Here is a 24,706-nt window from a genome sequence, read left to right as displayed (position 1 = left end):
CTAAATCTTGGACGCCCTGGGGGTAAGCTGATAAACATCACATTTAAATTTTGGGGTGAACTATCCCTTTAATGTTTCCTCAGACAAAGTGTGACTATGAGACTCTTTGATAAGACAGTTTACCATCTTTCACATCTGAACCTAATCTCGCTCTCTCTCTTCCTCTCTGGTAGTGGTGTGAAAATTAGTCACTGGTAAGAGTTTTGTGGTTCCTTCGTCTGGAGTCATGCAGATTTCTGATAACAACCCACAGCTATACAACAAGCACATAACAAACTGCATCACACAAACTAATTTAATGGTCCTGCAGCTGTGTTCTTCAATTATGAGTTATTTACGGATATTCTGTGCAGTATTCAGGGTTAGATGCAAAATTTTTAAAAAGACATTAAAGGGTTACTTCACCCAAAAATGAAAATTATGTCATTAATGACTCACCCTCATGTCGTTCCAAACCAGTGAGACCTCCGTTCATCTTCAGATCACACTTTAAGATATTTTAGATTTAGTCCAAGAGCTTTCTGTCCCTCCATTGAAAATGTACGGAGGAGAAGATAATGCTGAATAAAGTCGTGTTTTTTGTTATTTTTGGACCATAATGTATTTTCGATGCTTCAACAAATTCTAGCTGACCCTCTGATGTCACATGGACTACTTTGATGATGTTTTTATTACCTTTCTGGTCATGGACAGTATACCGTACAAACATTTTCAATGGAGGGACAGAAAGCTCTCGGACTAAATCTAAAATATCTTAAACTGTGTTCTGAAGATGAACAGAGGTCTTAATGGTTTGGAACGACATGAGGGTGAGTCACTAATGACATAATTTTCATTTTTGGGTGAACTAACCCTTTAAGTTCTTTTGAACTTTCTATTAATTAAATAATTCTGGAAATAAAGTATCACGATTTCCACAGAAATATTAAGCAGCACAGCTGTTTTCAACATTATTAATAATAAGAATTGTTTCTAGAGCAACAAATCAGCATATTAAAATGAGTTTGGATGGAAAATGTGATATTGAAAACTGAAGTGATGGCCACTGAAAATTTACAGGAATAAATTATATTTTCAAATAATTAAAAATAGAAAAAAATATATTTTAAATTGTTAATTTTGATCAAATAAATGCAGCCTTGGTAAACATGAGACTTTGAACAGTCTTATATGTAGAGTATACAGTATATTTGTATTTGTACCATAATAATATGAACAAGTTTTGAGAACACACAGTGGTATTGTCTACAAATAGGATAAATAACAAACATTTTTTAAACATGTAAATATTGAGAAATTCTGAGACTTTTGAAAGTTTTCTGTGTGCTCTCTCTCTCTCTCTCTCTCTCTCTCTTTCTCTCTGTGGTCTGTAAGATCTGAGGAATTGGGGGGGGCAGTCTGTATTGAGTTAAAACCCACAACCCTCAAACCACCAGCCAGCCCAGCGACTCCAGTCAGCCTAGTGTGGTCATGCCACACTTTATATGTGTGTGTGTGTGTGTGTGTGTGTGTGTGTGTAAGCAAAAGAGGGAGAGAGAGAGAGAGAGATAGAGAGAAAGAGAGAGAGAGAGATAGAGAGAGTACATTAGATAATCTCTTCAGAATTATTCACAGAACAGTTGCTTTAGTCTTACAGTTTGCACAGATCACTCAAAATTAAATTGCTAATATAATCAAATCCCCTTATAATTCATGTGCATTAGATGTATAAATTAAAAACAACTGCCCGATGCTTCATTTGAGCCCACATAATCATGTTAATTTTATGAATCATATTCATTTTACGGCCCATTGCTCTGGCAGTAGTTATCTGGTCCTTTAGCTGGTAGTTACTGTTTGACCGCCGAACCGCCATACTCCCTTATACAGTGATATCCACGCTTCCCACCGAAATCTTGCCAAAGTATGGAATCAATTGTCATTGGTCGGTAAGCGTCTGATTTGAGATCCAGCTCATCACAAGCATTAGTGTGTTTCCCACATCATTAACGTAGCACAGGACTCTGCAGTCGCGCTGTGTTTAGTGGTCATGAGGCCTGTGGAGATAATGAGAGCCAGAGGCTTTCTGATGATCACATTGGGCCGCCATCGCGCTTTCAAGTGTGGCCTGTACTAGAAGGTTTTCACGATTTCAAATTCTTTCCAACAATCAGAATTAGCATGTTGTTAACAGGCGGTCATAAAAAAAAGATGTTTGCGATGGCAGTCAATGTATATGGGGAAAACTACAGGAAAACTAGTAGAGGGCCCAAGGTTTCTTTTTTTTTTTACTTAGTATTTTTATCTTGCTTTTGAGTACAAAACCTCTAAACATCAATTAAACAAGATATATTTACTTGAGTAAAATGACTTGTTTTCAAAAAAATAATAAATAAATAAGTCTAAGATAAAGTCTAAAATAAGATAATTTTTCTTAAGCCACTGATAAAGCATACATGTTCTCTATATATATATTTCATACAAAAAGGCAAAAATAAAGAAGAATTATTATTTTTATTTTTGCAGTATGAAAAGATTGATTATGTGAGGTATCACATGCATGCATCCACCACGTGTTTGGAAATGCCTGATTTGAAGGGGCTGCCTGAAAGTGTCAAAATCGTGCTGGGTTTAATATGACTAGACAGGTCTGTCATTTGCATAATTACTGTGGTGTTCCTTGGCAGAGCCAGAAACTGGAGAAAGTAAAGTTATTTTAATAGATGCTGTGGATGAAAGAAAGAGACGAAGACCTCTCCATAATACCATATGAGGAAACAGTCATAAATACTCATATTTTGGCTCTGTTTTTGCTGTCCTTATTAGGCAAAGTACCTCTGTGTGCTATTTAATTTATGAGGGCACCCAGAAGAAATACTGTGTTTATGTATTTTTGTCACCAGCAATAATATTCAGGGTAAACTGCGTTTAAATAATACTAAATAAAAAGTGGCTGATGTTTTATAACAGTAACAACATATACCCTCTCTCTCTCTCTCTCTCTCTCTCTCTCTCTCTCAGGTTGTCAAGCTGCTGAGTAACAAACGTTCCCAAGCGGTGGGGATTCTGATGTCCAGTCTTCATTTAGATATGAAAGATATTAAGAATGGTGAGCTTATTCATTTAATTATTATTATTGTTCATTAGAGTCTTGATAGTGCGTTTTCGTATCTATTATAAGGAGACCTACTACTCCTTTGAGAGATTCTGCTCAGCCTCCTGTCTGCACGTGACTTCTCTAAGGGGGGAAATATGATGTCAGAGCCAGTTAAGAGTCATTGTTCGGTGCTGTTTATACAATTACTGATTGTGTTTGAAAACTGGAGGGAGAGGGGTTGGTTGCATTTCAGGGTTCAAGAATAGGTTGATACCATAGATCTTAATGGATGTGATGATTAGAGCCGCATCATTTTTCTGGTTCTGTTCTATTGTTTTCTTATAGTTACTGTTCTACTCTGCTTTTGCATAAGGCTTCAATGTCCTGTTTCTCTACTGAAGATATTTCCTCATCTGTCTCGTGGGTCCTTTTCTCTCTTATTTGTCTCTGTCTATCCCTCTTATTGCTGTCATCACTCTACCTGCTAATTCATCCCCTTGAATCCAGAAAAAAAGGAAGTAATGCCATTTCTTCTCATCACAGGTTTGGGAATGTTAGATCTGTCTCTCTGCACCACAAGCTATCCAGAACTCTTGATTGTGGATTTTGTGAGTTGACGAAGGAGTCACTGTAATAGAATGCATAGGGAAAAGCCAAAACACTACGAAACCTACAATAATTGGTAAAAGTAGAAGATTTTTTAGAAGTGTTAATTGTATCGCATATTTATTTTCATATTGTCTACACACATCCCTTGTCCCTTTTTTTTGTCCATATACCTCAGATGAGCTGTGCTTTTCTTGAGTTAAATTAAACAAACTTACTTGTAAAAAGCAAAAAGAGTAAATGATTATAGTCATTCACTCAATTAATTCATTCAAACACACTAATTCGTTCAGGAATTAGTCTTTATTTGTGAGTTACTTGTAACAAAAAAAAAAAAAAAAAATGATGATATTCATTCAATCAATTGATTAATTAAAAAACACTGATTCGTTCAGGAATTAAACTAGTCTTTATGAGTGAGCCTTTTATTCAAAATATTAATTGTGATTCACTGATTTGTTCGTGATTTCATATCAAACATGGAACCAAAAAATGGTTACTTCTTAGTATTGTTCTAGGATGGAAAAACTGAGAATTGCTCAACAATATATTTTAGTAGCGTTTACTTTTAATCATACATTAGATAACAAGACTCAGAAACTTAAGAAAGCAAAGTTATTTTTATATACATTATATGTTTTTATGCATGCAAAAAAGAGTAAAGGAGACCTATCCATGTATTATATAATAATATTTCATTATGATCATTTTAAAGTTACATTCATGAGCCAGAAGTTTGCAACAAATTACAGATTAGATGAGTGAATCTAATTCTTAGAGTCACTGAATCCTTTAATCAAACGATTTGTTGTGATTCATTGATTCATTCAGGAACACCACTGCCACGTTGTTTGATTCAGTTTGATTTCTTAGAAAAAATGGAACCAACATGTTTTTTTTTTTCATGATGGATAAATAGTGTATTCTTCAGCATTGTATTTTTAGAATTGTGTTCTTTTTAGCCATTCACTGGTTAACAGGCGCAGGACAAGCTGTATTCTGTTTTCTTTCAGTAACATTTTTTTCATGCATAATTTCCCTCCAGTGTAATCCACTGTAACAACAATCCTTTGTTAAATTCTATTTTTCTTTCTTCATTTTAATGAATCAGCAAAGCTGGATGCAGTTTTAAAAACCACATCACATTATGTGAACGGATACCTAATATTACACACACGCACACATGCACACACATCCTCAGTTAGTCTTTAAACTGCCGGCATTTGAAGAAATTTTTACTGGCTCTTTGAGAATTTATGGGCACAGTCCCCATCTATTATGCAGCTCAGTACCCACAATTCAGCACTGGCCGAGTCTTATTGGCTCTTGCTGCAATTCCGCCCATTGCAGAGTAAACCACCAAATAGAAACAAACAGTTTTTCTGACAGAGCTATTTACCCAGAATCAATACATTCCTCAACATCACGCTTCACCACACTGACCTGGATCAGGCCCTTTGAGGAGCTAGGAAAGAATTTCATGAATTGGTTTAATTGCAGAGTTTAAAGGTTCATGCAAAGTTATGAAGCATTTATTACAGTCAGTAGAGAAGATGTTGCCTGTCTGTCTCTCTTTTCTTTCATTATTCAATTATCAGCCATCAAACAACATTAAAAACACTCTTCTCAAGATTATTAAGGAAACTAAACCTAATCTAGTGCAACTCCTTGGTGGATTCTCACTGAATCGCTCCCTTTGTGCCAACTTTCTTGTTTCCCTCAGCTGGTTTTCATAAGATCTGATGTTTGAGCCTGAAAAACACTCCTGCATGATTGACTAGAGCACAGGCAGCTCTTGCACAAACACACTTGGTGACAGGCCTTTGATTTCTACCCATAACAGTCTCAAAGTTTCACAAGTCAGCTCAGAGTTTGTGCGTGTGTGAGACTGGATTCATCGGCGTGTGACGCCGACCCCCTCCGGACGATTTGTTTGTTATGTTCCTTCAGTGACTCACACTCAGTTGTTCTGCTGCGCCGTCTGTTTGGGTCTTCTGAACTGTCACAGGACATTGTTTTGTGGAAACATTCTGAATCATGGCAGGAATCACAAAGAAAGCAACCAGAAAAAATATGTGCACAATCGTGTTCTAATATAAAATCCTTCCTTCTCTTCTCTTTGTTAGCCAAACATTGTGCTGTTTTATCCTTAGCAGTGTTTAGAGAGAGAAGGTGGTGTGCGTCCATACAGCTGAGGAATTGCAAACATGGTAGCATTCGATGTGTATTTTCCTTTGTCTGGTTGTGTACGTTTGGAAGATAGTAATTATGGAAGCTTGGCATGAACTGAACACTGTAAACCTGCTAGGAACTATGAAACTGCTTGGAGAAAAATGTTTGGCCTATGAAATATGTAACAAGAGCAGTTACAGAAATGAAGTTCAAGCCAGATCCATAAGCTACCATTGTTCACTTAACCCAAGGTTGCTCCAGGGGGATTCCTCCTGTAATAGGTGTTATTTGGATAAAACTGTCATTTAAATGATGAGCTATATAACAGTAAGAGTGAATGAATTTCACGTGATTATAGTCATTGGGGTGTAAAATGTATAATCGCGTTTATTGTTTTAGATATGTGAGAATTTTTACTCAGACTCTCCTACTATAATTTCCACTGAGCCTTTCTGTTTATATCACAACAAAAGATCTCTGAATGGGCTAATATATTATTATTATTATTATTATTATTATTATTATCATTATTATTATGTATGCTGCTGGCCCAAATTAATTCAGTGTTATTTAGTTCTTTGAAGATATATTATATTTTGAAATTACTATCAAACTAATTTTTAATGCTAAACACATCTTTGTCAGAACTATGGACTTTTCTGTGTGTGTTTTTTCCCCTGTGACCCAGTTTCTGTCTCTCCTTGATTGTTGATTAGTTCCCAGGTGAGTCTCCTTAGCTCCCTCGTTACCCTGTCTTTATAAGCAATGTCCTTTCAGCTCAGTTTTTGTTGGGTCTACCAGTTCCATACATAAAGATCTCTCGAGGACCATAGCAGACAGTTCCTGTTGTTTGTTCACATCACCAGCTAACTGGATGACATGCTCTGCACTTTCTATGACGCAAGCCTGAACGCCGAGTGCAGAGCGTTGTCGTCCAATGATGGTCCTCGGGAGGAATTCGCTGTCATTGTGGAGTGTACTCTGGTGAGAAACGGGTTGCCTCTTACCATCTGCTCCATGGAGGATCCACTCCCGACCCAGAGCCCAGCCTACCATCTCCCCATGGTACAGAGCATACGCCTAAGCCCACTGATAATGGAGAGCCAGAGCCCAACCCGTCAGACCAGGTGTGAGAGCCGGCTACAGAGCCCACCACACTGGTCCCGTCCAGTCCTCCTTCATCCTTGGTTTCCTCTAGCCCTGAGGGGGCTTCCGATCCTCCAGTGCCTGCTCCTAGAAAGTGTCCTCCAGTCCCTGCTCCTAGAATTTGCCCTCCAGTGGCCGCTCCACCAAAATGACCACCCTCCCACCCGTTCCTGCCTCCTCCATTGATGGTGGGCCCCTCAGCCCGCCAACTATGCAGTGTGAGCCCCACGTGACTGCCATCCTCCAGCATTGCCGTGGTCAGAGTCTCCCTCATCTCTGCCTCTAGGCTCAGGCCCGGACTCCGCCTTGGCCCATAGTCCCAGTGGCTCCACCTCGGCTCCTAGATCTCTCGCCTCCACCGTCAACCATCGATCCATCAGATCCACCGGGCTCCCTCGTCCCTGGTCGGGCGTCAACCTGCCATCACTTCTGGACTCCTCCTCTCCACTGACTGCGCCTAGTCGCTCCATCCTACCCGCTCCATTGGGCTCCTTCCTCCCACCAGCTCCACCTTGGTCCTCAGACGCTCTGGCTCCGCTGCGGATCTCTTGATCTCCCACTCCGCCTTAGCCCTTGACTCCACCCTGGCCCCCCGGATCCTCGGCATCCCCCCTGGCTCATGGCTCTCCGTCTCCGTCTTCCTCCACTGCTGTAGGTCGGCCCCCTGGAGTTGTTGGCCATTCCTCTTCCATCGATCCTTTCACCGTCGGCTTCACCTTGGGCTGCTGTTATGGCTGTGGCCTGGGTCCTGCTCTGCTCCTCCTGTCTCCTCTCCCTCCATCGTCCTCCCTCCGTGGTCTCTGTCTGCCGGCCCCCTCCTGTGGGTCTGTCCTTCACCAGAGCCTCCTCCCAAGCTCCCACCTATGCCTCCTCCTGTTGTTGCCTGGGGTGCAAGGACGCACCTTCTGGGAGGGGCCGAAATGTCAGAACTAGGACAAGGACTTTTCTGTGTGTGTTTTTTTTTCCGCTGTGACCCAGTTTCTCTGTCTCTTTGATTGCTGATTAGTTCCCAGGTGTGTCTCCTTAGTTCCCTTGTTAGCCTTTCTTTTATAAGCAATGTCATTTCAGGTCAGGTCTACCAGTCAAGTATGTGTGTCTTCCTCCCGTTCTCCATGTTGGATTTTCCCCTGTGTTGGATTAATAAAGACTCTTTCGATTATTCTCGGCTACGTGTTTCCGGCAGTGTAGTGTGACAATCTTTTGAATTCAAATGTCTGTTTTATAATAATAAAAATAATAATCAATAACAGTAATAATTATTGTTGAAAAACACATGCTTGAACACATATTTAGAATTAATGTCTTTATAATAATAATTATATGAAATTTATTATTATTATCAAATCATATAAAATAATTATTGTTATAAAAATGTCTATGTAAGGTTAGATAAATTATAATAAATGCTAAACATATCTAACTTTACCTCAGTGTCTGCTACATACAAAGTCAAAAAAATCAATGCAAACCACACATTCAAATTTGTAATTCTTTGGTACATCTAATTCAGAGACTATGACCATACAGTATGAAAACTTTGTTGTGCTTGGTTTTTTTCAACAAACCTTTGAAGCTTTCAAAATGTCTCTCCCTCAGAATAAAGCAAGGCCACAATTGCATCAGTTGTTTGGTGAAACACAGCGCAAATCCCTGGACATCAAGAGACAAATTCTTTGTTTGGAGACTTTGTTGTGGGGGTGTGGGGATTACGCTGCTGTTATTTGTGTATGTGGTGGTTGGGGTGTCAATCTGGTGGGATGCTGTTGTCAGGTTGATGACAGGTTAAATTACCCAGTCATAGATTGTGCATTCTTTTTTCACTCTCCTTCTCGTCTCCTCTTTCGCTCTTGTCATGTGTTTCTTCTCCCCAGCTCTTTTAAGGCTGTAGTAGCGCTCTTTGATTTCTTTCATCTGTAACGGGAGTAATGCTTTGCTGTCTGTCTCCATTTTCTATGTCTGTGCATTGGCAAGATATGGATGTTTTTGTTATTCTTTCTTGTGCGGTTTATGGAACGCGCCAATGATCAATTTCTCAATTCCCCAAATGACTGAACACACAAAAGTTATCCAATAATAGCTCTATTAAGCACAGAAAAAGTGTTCTGTCTAGCCAGCTCAACAACAGGCCTGCTAGAGAATCAAATGCTTTTATTATCTAAAAACAAATAAATGTTTTGTACTGAGTAAAGTTTTTTTTTTTTTTGTCACTTTTTTGTCACAGTTAGTTTGTATTGTCCTGTGTGTTGCTATTGAACCATGTTTTAGTTTTTAGTTTTAATGTTTTAATGCATTTTAGAATGCATTAACTCCAGTCTTGAGTTATCTATATAATTAAAATAAATATTATTATTATTATGTAAATTAAGAATTACTATTAATTTTGGTATTATTGGAAAAATGTGATTTGGCATTTTACTCCTTTGGAAAAAATTTAAAATTTTTCTCAGCAGCACCGATCTTTGCCTGAGAAATCATTTGAATAGATCTTGAGTCCTGATTGGTCAGTCATTGATGGATTTTTCTTCTCTCTGTCTGACAGCCATCTTGAACATGGACTGCACCGTGGTGGATCTGGAGACGCTCCAGGCGCTGTATGAAAACGTAAGTCCACAACATGACAAGACGTGACAGTCCAGATAAGCAAATGTGATGAATCCTGACATTTCTTATGAAGTATGAATAAGTGATCATTTATCATATCTCTAAACTGTTAAAACTCTCAGAACTGAACAGGATATACCCTTAGATCTTGGAGCTTTGCCTCAACTCGGTCCGCTCCAAAAGAGAGCCACTGAAATGTGTGTTAAATACCAAAACAAACATGCAGGCCAAAAACACCGCTGGAATGAGTAAGGTTTACCATGGAGCCGGGGTGCGTGTCACTGTCTGAGGGAAAGAGAGAGAGGAACACGATGACATGCAACTGATGACAAACAGGAAGACAAATGAAGAAGATGAGGTTTTCTCCCTCAAAGAATAAAAAAAAGGACAGTTCAAAAACTGTGAAAAAAGACTGAGCTTTGAGATTTGTAGCTTATGTAACTTATTGGCAGTTACAGACTACGTCAGTTAGATGTGGCAACATAAATCAAACCTCTTTCTTGGAAGATCTTTGACTCACTCTTAGACGACTGGCTGCTATTTTCTTTCATTCTTTAAGTGTGTGGGTGCTGATGAGTTTGCACACTGTGATCGCCATGTGCATTGCTGAAACAGTCATAAATCTTGCTGTCAGCACTCTAGAGCTCCTTTACATGTTTTCTGTATGCGATTGTGTGCCACATGTCATTATGAGGAGATAAAGACAGGGCATCATAGCCACACATCATCTTAAGACCTACAAGATGTCGGAACGTTCCCCACACATGTATGATAATTATTCCAAAACACTTCATATGTTGACACTTTTCTTGTGATTTTGCTCCATGTATCATTTTGAGAACACATAACATTTTATAATAGCTTTCATATTTATATATAGTTGTTCATGAAACTTGAAAATGTAATTTATATCAGGGTTGCCAGCTCTCACACGTTCAGGCTCTGTCTCATGCTCTTACTCTGCCCATGTAAGGGTGGACTACTCACACTATGCGTTTTGAACCGAGCCTTGGACGCGGTACAAATGTATGTGAGTGCTGACCAACTAATTTAATTAAATCAAGTATGATTAGGTTCATAACTGGTCTGGTTCTCACATTGATGAACAGGAATTGTAGTTTGCCAGTAAAGCTGCAAATTCTTTCATGAACAACAGCTGCCTCCTTAAAGATTCTCTGATACATACAAGTAAAAATCACTGCATGGCATAAATTATACATTTATCACGCAGAATATTAGTGAAAGTGGTTCTCTGTTATCTCCAGCCCAAGTGGCAACCCTGCTTTTGATATAAAACAAAGTCTCAATTCTTAATAATAAAAAAAGTCATTCTCAATAATACGAAGGGAAAAAAAACCGACTTAATTCAACATTTGTCTCCGTTCAGATCAAATCACAATGTAGGAAACAGTTCTGGTGTGACGCATCTGACACAGAACAGCATATAGGTCCAGTGGATGGCAGAGTGATGCGGAGGAGACAAATTGTTGAATAAAGTCAATCATATTCCATCCAAAAATATCTTAATTTGTGTTCCGGAGATAAACAAAGGTCTTATAGGTTTGAAACGACATTAGGGTAAGTAATTAATTACATAATTTTTATATTTGGGTGAACTTACCCTTTAATGTAGGGTAATTCATTGTAGCGCCTTAGTTAAAGCCAGAGCCATTGAAAATCAGAGTTGTGACAAGCTTTGATCTCGCCGGCGTCGCCACCATGCGGTCATGTGGTTTAATGGATCCAGACAAACAAACCAGCGCTGTCAATACATTTGAACGGGTTTAAGCAGGATAGATGACAGCTTCATTATACAGTTATTTGCAACAACTTTTGGTAAACATTATAGCATACAGCATTGATTAGTACATCGATGACATTTACTGTATCATTTTATTCTGGAGAGAGATGGAGGGGCAACATTATGGTTCCTCTTCGGGAACTCAAGCTGTGTCGGAAAACGTTATGGGGAACGCGTTTAGCGTGAGCGACTCTGAATATCATGTGTAATCTGTTTTATGAAAGAGCGTGACGTCACGGGCTACACAGATTACACATGATATTCAGAGTCCCTCACACTAAACGCGTTCACAGCGTTTTCCGATGCAGCTTGATGAATTCCAATGTCATTTTGTGGTCGATTGTTTTTTTGTTTTGTTTTTTTGTAATGCCATGCTTTACGCTTTAATAAACGTACTGTATCTACTAGTTTAGTTTCCCAAGAGTATTGAAGGTTATACCTGCTTGCTTATTTTTAAGTTTTGCATTTGAATAAATATAAGACATGATTAAACATGATTAAAGTTTAAAAAGTTAATCAATTACATCGTTTTTAAATTATACTCGTATAAGTACAAGTGAATATTAATGGAAACAAGCAAATACTGAATTTAACCCAAAGTTTAAAATAGTGGGGAAAAAAGGCATTCAGCTGCATTTAACAGAAGATTTGTATGCCCCACAATATATACACATGTATTGACATTGAATCAAGATAAAAAATCTCACTCCCAACTAAACTTGAAAGTTGGCAACCCTGTTGTATTTACAAACAAAATAAAAAATATGAATATTATACAAAGTGCAATAGTTGTATTTAAAGCCACTCAGTTTTTTATTTTATTTTATTTTTTTATTAAAAATAATTGTATGAACAAATACACTTTGATAAACCTTTGATTTGATACATTTTTTTAGAGGTGTCAGGACAGATTTTGTGGGAAACTGCATACAAACACCTGTGTGTGTCACCAGGGGCATCGGACTGGAGGTAAAACCAGTACTGATTACCAGGGCCCCAAAGGAAGAGAGGGCCCTTGAAAAGTCTGGAATATATATTTTCAAGGGTGGGGTGGGGCGGGTTGGGGGTCACAGCGCCCCTGTGTGTCACATTTGTAAATAGAGAAAAGTAGCTCTGGCTGTATGTATTGTGAAGTTGGGTTGTCACAACAAATGGCAAAAATGTATTATAAATCATTCAGAATGGTAAATATCCAGTAATCATCAGTTGTAAAAACAAAAAACAAACAAACAACATTTTTTTTTCAACCCCTGTCCAACCACATACATTCGTGCAAAGCCGAATCACAACCAAAATAATGTTCTTCCGCTAGGATGCCTGCAGTTTTTTTTTTCAACCACTAGAGAGCCAAAAGTCACAGCGGAGCATTAACTAATAAAGAGACATGAAGTGATGTGTGTGTGGAATATGTGTAGTAAGTTTCTGCTGAAAACTATCTTTCCTTCCATCCCTCTGTTTTTCCTCCAACCCACCCACCCATTCTCGCCGTAGCTTGAGGCGATGTTGTTGAGTTTAAATGTTGAGGTTGTTTCTCTTTAGTGTGCAAGACTCCACGCTGTCTCTGACTCCTTCAACCAAAACCACAGAACACCCCCTCTCTCACACACACACACACACACACACACACATAGTATATCCCCCTTTCCTCTCTCCCGCTTGTTCTCTCTATTCTCTTTTTCACTGACTCAAGCAAAGTCTGAAGTGTGGATCATACTTAGTTTTTTGCATCATACAAAGACCAGAACGATCATAAAGCAACACACACACACACTAACAAATACACTCCCGAACATTAGAGTTTATATAACTATTAGATAGTTATAAAATGCTTTATAAGGAGAATATGAGTGTATTTTCCCAAAATGAAATCACATTTTCCTCTCTTGAGTGTACTTTCATTCTGATTTTCTTTTTAACAGAGAGCTCAGAAAGAAGAGATGGATCAGATTGAGAAACATATCAAGTCTTCAAAAGATAAAGAAAATGCAAAACCACTGGACAAGCCTGAACAGTATCTATCTATCTATCTATCTATCTATCTATCTGTCTGACTGTCTGTCTGACTGTCTCTGTCTGTCTCTCTATCTATCTATATATCTATCTGTCTGTCTGTCTGTCTGTCTGCCTGTTGTATTTTCCTTGCGTCATTCATTTCATCCCCTCTCTCTGGTAGGTTTTTGCTGCAGTTGTCAGAGGTTCCTCAGTTCTCAGAGCGGGTTTTCTGTATTCTCTTCCAGTCCACCTTCACAGAATGTGTTACATCAGTTCAGCGCAAGCTTGAAACACTGCTGAGAGTCTGTACGGTGAGAGAGAATGTGAAGCACACTAGTCAGATTCCACTGACAGCTTCACCATTGTCATATTTCAAGTTAAAAGTTCAACTAGAAAGTAGTGAAGAAAACATCTGTTTCACTCCCTCGCTTCCTCTTCTGTTTAAAGGCTCTAAAATCAAGTCAAGCCGTCCTGCAGGTTCTAGGTTTGGTTCTTGCATTTGGGAACATTATGAACGGGGGCAACCGGAGCAGAGGACAGGCAGACGGATTTTCCCTAGACATCCTACCCAAGTTAAAAGATGTCAAGAGCAGTGTGAGTAAAAATGAGATCCCTATCACTAGTTTAAAGGGATTGTCCACACTAAAATGAAAATTATGTCATCATTTATTCATCCTCATGTCATCCCAAACTTGTATGACTTACTTTCTTCTGTGGGACACAAAATAATGTTTCTGTCTGTTTTGCCCATACAGTGAAAGTCAAGGGGGTCCTGACATTGCACTCTGTTGACTATCATTTTATTTTTCCATTTTGCAAAATGGAAGTAAGCTATTTAATATGAATTTGCGAGACTTCAGATTCATCAGTTGCTATAGATTAAAAAAACAAAATGCTTATGAACTGTAAAAAAAAAATCCAAACCAGTGTGTTAATGATTATGATAATAAATTCAAATAATATTTTAAAAGAATGGTTCCCCAAAAATGAAAATTCTGTCATTAATTACTCACCCTCATGTCGTTCCAAACCAGTAAGACCTTTGTTCATCTTTGGAACACAAATTAAGATAGTTTTTGATGAATTCTGAGAGCTTGACTTACAAAGAAGAGAAGAAATTGCTGAATAAATCAGAATCAGAAAGAGCTTTAGTGCCAAGTATGCTTGCTCTTACAAGGAATTTGTTTTAATGACATAAGCGTCCAGGACACTGAGACAACAACAAAAACACAGACAATCGAAATGTCAAAACCAAAACTTATGTAAATATAAATTAATTGAAAAATATTGAAAAATAAATTGAAAAATAAATAAATTGTATGAACAGTTGTGCTATAGATGATAGAATGGTATAGAATAGAATGAGAAGATGCAGGGATATACTAGGATGGAGGTTTAAACAAATAAATATAAGGTTATTGAACATTGTTATTGCGTAATGTCGGGAACATTTCATGAGGTTGATTACCTTGGGAAGAAGGCAATTAGTCATTAGTTTTGTTTTCTTTGCACATAAAAAGTATTCTCGTACCTTAATACATTTTTTATTGAAACACTAATGTCACATGGACCTTTTTTCATTAAGTCATTATTATCTTTCTGGAACGTGGTAGTTCTGTCTATGGACTGTCATAAAGTTCTTGGATTTTATCCAAAATATCTTAATTTGCGTTCTGAAGATGAATGAAGGTCTTAAGGGTTTGGAATGACATTAGAGTGAGTAATTAATTACAGAATTGGGTGAACTATCAATTTAAATTTAAATTTATGCATTTAGCAGACGCTTTTATCCAAAGCAACTTACAGTGCATTCAGGCTATCAAATACAAGTTGACAAACAGCATAACAGGATGATTTGTACAAGTTAAAAAACCTACAGAATACATGAATTTAATAATATTTTCCAAGATATCTTATTTTGCCTTACACAGAAGGTCATACATGTTTTCAATGGCATGATGGCAAGTAAATGATGCCAAATGTCAGATCCACCACATAGACCAGCACTGAAATAGCATAAACCTTAGACTGAACCTGCACAGAAATTTGCAAACAGTTCTTTGATGGTCTTGTGACCCCACTGACCGGGTCATAAAGAACCCATTCTGGCTCAAAATGAGCGGTTTATACTTTATTATGCCAAGGCAGTAGTCTATATCCACATCCCATGCAGTCTGTGTGTCTGCACACATGTGCATGAGAGTGAGCGCCTTTTCAAGCCACCAGGTCTGGCATCTTATTCCCAAACGCTTTGAGTTAAGTGAGTGTATACAATCCCAAAACATGAAAAATGATTATTCTCCTGTGTTTATTTCCACCTCTCGTCTCCTCCTCCTCTCGCTCCATCAGGATAGTTCTCAGAGCCTCCTGTCCTACATAGTTGCTTACTATCTGCGACACTTTGATGAGGTAGGTTTGGCCAACTGTTTATTTCACTGGTTTGACTAACAGACCCCCAGGTCCCTTAGAATCACCCTTCATGGTAGACAAAAAAGTGGCTTTGTTTTTGGTTTCATCACTTTGATTTGCCTTTCCCCTCACCATATAGACAAATGGCCGCTCTGAATGAGCAGAGGCCTTTGATTGCTTGATGGCCTTTTTGGACGTAGATTAAAAGCACTGTATTGTAAATACTGTCAGCAGTCAGTCCAGATGTTGTGATTAAGAGGTTGTGTCCAAATTGACTAAATATGATCAACAGGTTGTTGAAGTGCTTTTAACATTCAGGCAAATAAAAGGAGAGAGCATGTGTGTGTGTGTGTGTGTGTGTGTGTGTGTGTGTGTGCTTGTGCGTGTGCGTATGCATGCAAATGGCTCTGATCTCCAACAGACAGACTGTTATTGAGATTGATTTGTTGTGTTTGATGTTTTCATGGTTTTGGAATCATAATGATCTTTACACACCAAACTATTTGAAGAATTCACATTCAATTATTTTTCTAATCAACCATTGCTACAGTTATGATCGCATAAACACAACATCCTGTTTTTTTTTTTTTTTTTTTTTTTTTTTTTTTTTGTATGATTGCACTTAAGATTTTCCATTGTTTGTGTGTCAGGATGCAGGTAAAGAAACATGCGTGTACCCACTTCCAGAGCCTCAGGATCTGTTTCAGGCTTCACAGATGAAGTTTGAGGATTTTCAATGTGACCTACGCAAGCTACGGAAAAATCTGAATGGTGAGATGTGGACACACGCAAACGCAAAAGCAAATAAATTAATACACACAGAAATGTTTAGTTTGTATACACCAGTGCAAATGACCCGTGTTCTGCTTTAGAAGGCTCATTGACTTTCAAATGGCTATTTTTATTGAGCCCCCAGCTGGCTGCCACAATGATCAATACTGCAAATGTGTTTTTTTAAAAGGCCCCAGCATGTAAATAAATGAGAAAAATGGGTCATTTCAGCACTTTTCCTAGGGGTCTAACCTGTTTTGACAGGCCTAAAGCACTTAACTACAGGTTTCTGCAGGTGAACTGTCCTTCATTATTTTTACATTACCATTCAAAAGTATTTTATTGATCAGATATATAAAATATATATTAAGTTGATCAAAAGTGATAGATAAATCAGTACTATTCTGTAAATTGTGTTATTCTAAGCTTAATTTGAGGTGTGGGGGGGGGGTTAAGCAGCACAAATGACAATCAACATAGAATGATTTCTGAAGGATCACAATTAATGTACATTTCATCAAATAAATGTAGCCTTGGATCAAATAAATACAGCAAATTCTTTCAATTTAGTTTGATAGTTTTATATAACATTTAGACATTCTGGTAATAGGAATAAAAAAAAATCATGTTTTCAAAATAAATCCATTCATATTTTTGTATGAAAGTCCACATTTTTTAAAGGTTAAGACATGTTTTCACTTGACATCTGTGAAAAAAAATTAATTAATCTATAAATGAATTTCAGATTCTCTTTTGTGTCCTATTAGTAGGAAATGCCATATATTCTTGTGTTTTTTAAAAGAAACTAGCAGGCAGGTAAAAGGATTGCACTGCCTTGTAAGTACTCACTTTGCTCCCTGACCAGTAAAGCAGTTTATCAGGGTCTTCAGAAGGGTAGTGAGATTGGTTCAGCTTTGTGCCGCAAGTCAAAGGTTGTACGACAAGTGCATGATGGTGTGAATGAGGTGTAAGAATCCGATTACATGCTCAAAGCCGAGTTTAAATCCCTGCAAACATTTTCATTGGCAACTCAAAAACACACACACACACACACACAAATCTGGAAATACTCACATTCCACTGTCGGTGTGTTTGGATTGTTCAGATGCTTAAAAAAAAAAACACTTGTGGATGTTGATGTGGTCAAATTACAAAAAAACACTTTTACAATCAATCACTTATCCAGAGTGAGATTGTCTACCACGCACAGATAATAGTGTCCAAGCCCTTTTAGTTCCACTCGAAGCAGTCAAACATAACAGATGGATTTGCATTTGGCTTATGGAAATTTCAATTGAAGGATGGTAGGTTTGATGCATTGCTATACAGCCTATTAGCTTCGCCCCTGCTGTTAGCCATATTTTCGCGTGCCTTCACTAGAGTCCCTAGTTGGCGATTTGCATTGTTAATCTTTCAAAAGCTTATTAGTTAGGCCCACTATACATGTGGTTGATAAATTGTAAATGTACTTTTCCAGAGCTTGTATGCTTAGCTAAATCGTTTTGGCGTACACCTGCTAAACAGATTAAGCTTACGTTTGTTTAACGCAGGCAAATATTTCTTCTCTGGCAATGTTTCTCTGAATACTCAACTGTTCACATCCCTAAAATCTCCCTGTGGCCCAATAAGCATGGCTTCTCTCTTACGCCAGGCTCATACAATAAATGGATCATCACTACATTAGCAAGCTAAGCTAAGCGCTAAAGCAGATGTGCGACACTGACAGCTGGAAGGGGCATAGAGTTACGCGGGCGACCCCGCAGGTTCTTGCTTTCACAGAGCCCTTGATCCAGCTGGCTGGGACATTAGCATGTGTGTGTTTGTATTGTGCTGATTGCCATGCTATGCTGTGATCCATCACCTACTTTAGTGATGGAGTGTGAGAAGCCTGTTGGGCTGTTGTAAAACTCCAGGTGTACAGCGAACAGAAGCGAAGGAAAGGTTCATGAAATGGGATTCATTAGCATCTGTTAGCACAGGTCACAGATTGCACATTTTTCTCTGAAGTGATACATCTGTGAAGTGTTGGAAGTGGAAGCAGGAGGAATGTACTGTAACATGCTAACCTGCTAATAAAAGTCCATGCTAGTTGAAATGCTTGTGCTGGTCCTGACAGTTTAATCAGTGAAGACTGGTTGAGAGAAGTTTAGCCATCTGGTGGGGCCATCACTGTGCTAGTCTTTTTAAGATATCTGGCTGACTTGCCCAAGAATCACTACAATGAGTCTTTTAAAGGTTACTTATTTGAATAGTAGTTTTATAGGCTGACATGAGATGTTTTCACTGCTTAAAATAAACTGTTCTTCTGTTCCATTAATCATTTTTTTTGTTTCTTTCTCATATCTGTGTTCCTGCTCTCTATTTTCAGCCTGTTCAGCAGAAACAGAAAAGGTGTGTAATGTCTCGTCTGAGGAGAACCTGCAGCCCTTTAAGGACAAAATGGAAGAATTTCTCACTAGAGGTAAAAAATAAAACAAAAATCCATTGCAAACATGTTAGAGGTTACTGTTTCACATGGGAATGTTATGTTAGTTTCTGATTTTATTGCCACTCCGAAAGGAATTTTCATTTTGCATCTCATGGATTTAAACAAAAAGTAGTATTAGCCTTAAGAAAAGTATTACTGGAGCCAAATATTGATATTGTTTTTAAATTCTTTTTTTTTTTTTTTTTTTTTACATACAGTAATATTTTTTATACATTACTTATTAACAAATAATAAAATAAATAATATTTAATAATACTAACAATTAAAATAACATTGTTATTTTATAGTCAGTTATTAAAAACAGTGGGAATGTAACCTGTCAAAACTCAAGTGGAAGGAGAATTTCTTAGAAAGATTCACTTTATGGTTACTGAAAAAGGTTTGAGTTGGTTCTTGTAAAAAGTAAACCCAAATGTGAACATTCAGTTGTCAAGTTTTTCCAAAATTGTTCATCATTTGTTTATACAGGGTTGTTCACACTCAACAAAAACAAGCTTTAAAAAAAGAAAAAAATCTATGCAAATGCACTTGCCAACAGAATCATTGTAAAATGATTCAGTCTTTTCAAATATGGCTATTCAAGTCATCCGATGAAAATGCCTGTACTTTTTAATATCACGATATATACTCCAGATAGTGTGCCCTATTGTGTGTCATTGCCTATATTAATAAAATTACATCACTCCCTCGTCCAAATACACATTACATACAGAGGAGCCATGCAAATATTCTTTTACAGACGTCACCCTGGGAAACAATTAAAGTCATAATAATGCTGGGATGGAAGTACAGTGACCCTGTGTGAGAGGAGAGATGAGGTGCTGAGAAATAAATGTGACAGAGGCTCTGTGACTACCTCTGGGAGTCAACAAGAATTCTGGGAAATACATCTGACCTGACCCAGACCCAGTTGGTCCAACATTATTTATGATAAGCTAGCGGCATGAAAATTGAGAGTCCTTAATTTCATTAATGTCAATAATTTCATCCACGTTCCACCCCAACACGTTAATCGCTAATTCAACCCTTTCAGTCTTTTGTTTATGTGATGAAGGCGAGCCGAATGATCCGGCAATTGTTTTATTATAGTTGCTTTCCTTCTTGTTTATTTACCTTCTCTATTCTCCATCTCTGCTTCAATCCATCTCTGTTTGATATGGTGTCTGTTCTCTGGTTTATTTCCTCTAAGTGTGTCTGAGTCAACCTGCCTGATCTGTCTATAGCACTGAAGACTGTTTCTTTCGGCACTTTACTCTTGTCAACAATTCATTGGCCTCTTTTCATCTTTCGCACTCCAATCATCTTCAATTGCCATGGCGTAACCTCTTTTTCCATCGCTCAATTTGGAGTTAGCTGAAACGTTTTTCTATTTTTCATTCTCTGTTTCACTACAGGCTTAAACAAATGCTAAATGCATTGCCGTCTCTCTTTCTTTGTATTCAAATTGGTCCTTGTAACAAAACCCACATGTGCTCTGGCGGCAGGGTGGGGTCCTCGCTGAACGGCCCCCTCCTCATCTCTACCCCTTTGATCTGGAGACTCATGGGTCTCCTTCACTGAGCTCTCAGATGGGTGACATGACCACGGAAAGACCCCCTTCAACCCTCCACACTGCCTCCAGTTAGAGAAACAGACAGAACAGGGATTAAAAAAAAAAAAAAAGATTGGTCTTATTTTTTGTTATTTGTATGATTTTGAAACTCCAGGAGAGTAACAGTCTCTGGCTCCAGCGCTTCAACCACTACTGTTTATTTTTCAGAGCATGAAATTAACTACAGAAAGGAAGAGAGGAAGAAAAACTGCGAGAGACAGGCCTGTGTATGTGTGTGAGAGATAGAGACCGTCTCTGTGCTGTTTGGTCTACGCTCCGTCTTCTCATACCATTTTTTTTTAATGCTGTACTATTTCCACTTCCCTGCACACTGAGAAGCAATGTGATAATCCATTTACCATGGTAGCAGGTACAATATATAATAGTAATAGTTATGGGTGCCTCAGCTATCACCACTACCGATAACAAATGTAATGCTTTTTTGAAGCACAAATGCTTTGAGCAACGTTTTAAGTCATAAAATGCTGGGTCTATGAGGTGTGAACTGAAATAATCTGTGTTTTGGGGATTCTCTGGTTGCACAGAATTGTAGTGGTGAGTGGTATGAAAATGTGTACGAATACCCAAATAGTCATTGAATTTATCAGAGGATCACAGGAGACTCTCCATGCATAAGTTAATGAAGTGACACTGACATTACCGCGGTAATGACTTAAGAGACCGTCTTCTCTGTCTGCAGTCAAACGCCTCATCAAATGTTCATGCTGAGAGTTTTAGCAAATATGATTTTACAATGATTTCCTCCTTGATATTTTATGTCAGCGGATTACAACTTGCTTACGTGTAATCTGATTTTCGAGGGTTTATGTTTGTCATGAAGATCGTAACCTGCGAAGATTTACAGAGACGTGTACTGTATGTGCAATCTCACATCTCTCACTATGACTGAAATGGGAGTCTGTTTGTTTTAAAACTGGAACAAATCTCCTGGAACAAAACTTTTCCTGATAACCCATGTCATTCAGTGACAAGCAAAACATAAACATATTTTAAAAGTATAAAAGTCTGTGTCACATGTACAATGTCCTATTTTTATGCCCACAGCCAAAGCAGAGCTGGAGCTCCAGGAAAAACAGCTCGCTGGCACGCAGAGGATGTAAGTTGTCTTACAGTGTTAACCGTGCCAAGTCTCTTGTTCACTTATTATTGTGTCATATTGGTTATGTCTCCTCTGAGGGTGTGTGTCTGTTTGTGCATTAGCATCCACCTCTCTATCTCTCTTATTTCTGTGTGATTTTCCCTCACTTGTGGATTACTAATAGTGCAAGTTCGCTGAGATTGATTGACAGTTTGTCTTCTTTAAAAGTGGCTGTTTTTCAAAACCTTGGCTCTTAGACTGGAAAAAAGAGCAAATATGACACGTCAGTTAATTCTAAAGGTCTTTGTGTTCATTGTCTGAATGTTGCCATTTCTTCCAAGTACTAGTCTTAAGATTGCTGTGGGCGAAAATAAATTACACTTGTCGTTCTTAATGTAAGAGCATTATTTTTATAAGCTAAAATTTCACATTTCACATGCTTGAAGAAAGCCGATCAATTTCACAATTCCTCAGTGTAAACGTTCTAATCTTATTTTGTAATATTTTGTTCATAGTGTCATGCTTTTCTTTGAATGCTTTCCAGTTTTCTGGAGCTGAGCGTGTTTTTCTCAGTCAAGCCTAAGGCGGGAGAGAAGGAGGTTTCACCAAACACATTCTTCACAGTGTGGCACGAGTTTTCGTCAGATTTTAAGGAGCTCTGGAAGAGAGAGAATAAATGCCTATTGCAGGAGCGGTGAGGAATATTATGCCTCTGTTGCTATTTTGTTTGTCTGATTGTCTTCACTTCAAGACACCTTTATTTCTATAAAGTTGTAAAGCAGCTCTAAAAGACAATAGTGTCATTGCAATTCATTGAATGAAATTTGCATATTTTTTTAGTTTGAAAGCTGCAGAAGAGACTTTTAAACAAGCACGAGAGAAGGCTACCTACAATATAAAACCTAAACATGCATCAGGAATAGTAAGTATTTAAAAATCCCTTGATTCACAATACAAGCAATGAGTAATGGACTCTTTAACAGTGTAAACTCCAATTGCAACCATGATGTGTTTCACTTTCTTCTCACTCAGAAAGCCAAGCTGGGACAGAAGATGTGAATTTCTGCTGTACTGAATCCAACAAAACTCCTTGTTTGCCCGGTTCTTTCTTTGTTTTCTACTTAACAGTTACTTCAGTATAATAATATCCATGAGAATGTTTGCATTATTTTAATACATAGACATGGCCAGAATTTATATGAAGACAATCAAAGGCCATATTATGATCATTTTCAACAACAACAATAAAAACAAATCAGCCTACTAGAACACATTTTGATTTAAAAAACATTTTTCAAATTTCTCATGCATTGCTGTAGCACCACTATTTTCACTCTCTGCCTAAAACCCTCTCTCTTTTACTTTCTATCTATTTAAAGCCTGCCATTCCAAAAAGCTAAATCTGATCTTGGTCTGGTGGTCAACCGCTTACAGCATGTCAGAAATGTATCTTTACAGTTTTCAGCTACAGCTATGGCATTGTCATTGGAAGGCCATGCTAATTGTTCTTTGAGGGTGGGCCAAGGCAAGCCAGTCTGTGTGCATTATGCAAATGTATATCATGATGACAAGCTAAGTCATGAAATAATGGCAGGACATCAAACGAGGCATTTCAGGCAAGTGTTTTCTGTTAGAGAGATTAACTCCCTTTGGCATGACTTTGTGCTTTGTAATTTTGCAGATAGTGTACACAAACAGCTATATAAAGCAGTAAAGAAAAGGTTAAATAATAAAAAAAAAAGCATATTGCTGTAGGAGTAATTCAAAGCCATAGATTGAAACTAGCCACTATTTTACAAAAGCAAACTGAATATTTAGTATACATTGATAATTACACACAAAATCTGCATATTTATTTTCATATCTTCTGTCAAGTACCGAATGATCTAAAATAACCTGTGCATTTAATTATCATAAAATAGCATTCTTATTTGTAGGTGAAAGCCATAATATTTAATGAACTATGACAGATAAATAGTGGATTTCATACAGGTAGACTAATTAAACAATATGCTTCTAAATGATGTTTGTTTATGCTGAACAGGCAATGACATTTAAGAAATTGGAATAACTCAATGCATAAAGAAATGGCAATCTCGGATATAATATCTGACTATGTGACCTGTGTAAAGTCATAAAATGTGTGTTTTGGTGATTCCTATATGAAGAGCCACGGCCATCTTATTCTTTAAATGGAAATTTGATAATATTCTGCGTCCATAGTTTCATCTACAGGTGTTTATATACTTCAGCCTATGAAATTGACATAGAATTGAGTGATATGTTGTGAGTTTCTCTGTTCCAACTGTAAGGTGTTTAATGAACAGTTGTTGAGAAATATATGCAAATATTATGATTTATGACTTATACCATTCTTTGTTGTATGTGTACAGCTGTTGTCAGTAGTTCAATAACCTTTAATTTACCTAAATGTATTTTCAATTAAAGAAGCTGACAGCTTTATAGCCCATGCGTGATCATTGCTGTGCTATTCTCTGTGTGTTGCATTAGGGAAAAGAAGAACTGAAGCAGAAGCCAATTGAATAATTTCCATTTCCTTTTGGAGAAAACGTACACACAAACGTGCATAGAAAATATGTATTGTAATGTGAAATAATAGATTTATTTTTAGAAGACATGTTTATTACATATTTTACATATAGACATAGATTTTCTATGATTGCTTTGTCATATAATTTCCTTTATCTACACATGTTTTGCTATTTTGTTAAATATTGTCATTAATGCAAACGTGCCTGTAAGACTTTACGGTAAAGATTTAAGTTTAACCATTATGAATCTCAGTTTATGTTGTGCACATGACTCATCATAACAATGGGAAGGCTCAAACTCTCTACAGGCTTGATCAAAGTCAGCCCAGAATGGATGAACTGAAACCAGCGGCATTATTTCCATCAGATGCAGCAAAGCTAATGGCAGCGTCAAGTCAAAAT

At 37.7% G+C, this 24,706-nt stretch overlaps 1 protein-coding gene across 1 annotated transcript in view; it reads left to right on the top strand.

Moving 5' to 3' along the window:
• The window catches only part of fmn2a (formin 2a), a 39,426-nt gene extending 15,213 nt beyond the window's left edge, over positions 1–24,213 (top strand). The window contains exons 7-18 of the mRNA XM_026285633.1: positions 3,001–3,088; positions 9,540–9,601; positions 13,322–13,413; positions 13,576–13,705; positions 13,842–13,988; positions 15,744–15,803; positions 16,454–16,574; positions 18,943–19,035; positions 21,719–21,770; positions 22,297–22,446; positions 22,593–22,674; positions 22,785–24,213. Coding sequence (XP_026141418.1) covers positions 3,001–3,088; positions 9,540–9,601; positions 13,322–13,413; positions 13,576–13,705; positions 13,842–13,988; positions 15,744–15,803; positions 16,454–16,574; positions 18,943–19,035; positions 21,719–21,770; positions 22,297–22,446; positions 22,593–22,674; positions 22,785–22,811 — 1,104 coding nt within the window. The 3' untranslated portion in view covers positions 22,812–24,213. The remainder of the gene's footprint in view (positions 1–3,000; positions 3,089–9,539; positions 9,602–13,321; positions 13,414–13,575; positions 13,706–13,841; positions 13,989–15,743; positions 15,804–16,453; positions 16,575–18,942; positions 19,036–21,718; positions 21,771–22,296; positions 22,447–22,592; positions 22,675–22,784) is intronic.
• The last annotated feature ends 493 nt before the right edge of the window (positions 24,214–24,706 follow it).

This window comes from Carassius auratus, chromosome 17 (assembly GCF_003368295.1).
Source record: "Carassius auratus strain Wakin chromosome 17, ASM336829v1, whole genome shotgun sequence".
Classification (NCBI taxonomy): domain Eukaryota; kingdom Metazoa; phylum Chordata; class Actinopteri; order Cypriniformes; family Cyprinidae; genus Carassius; species Carassius auratus.
This window is presented reverse-complemented; position numbering and strand designations above follow the sequence as displayed.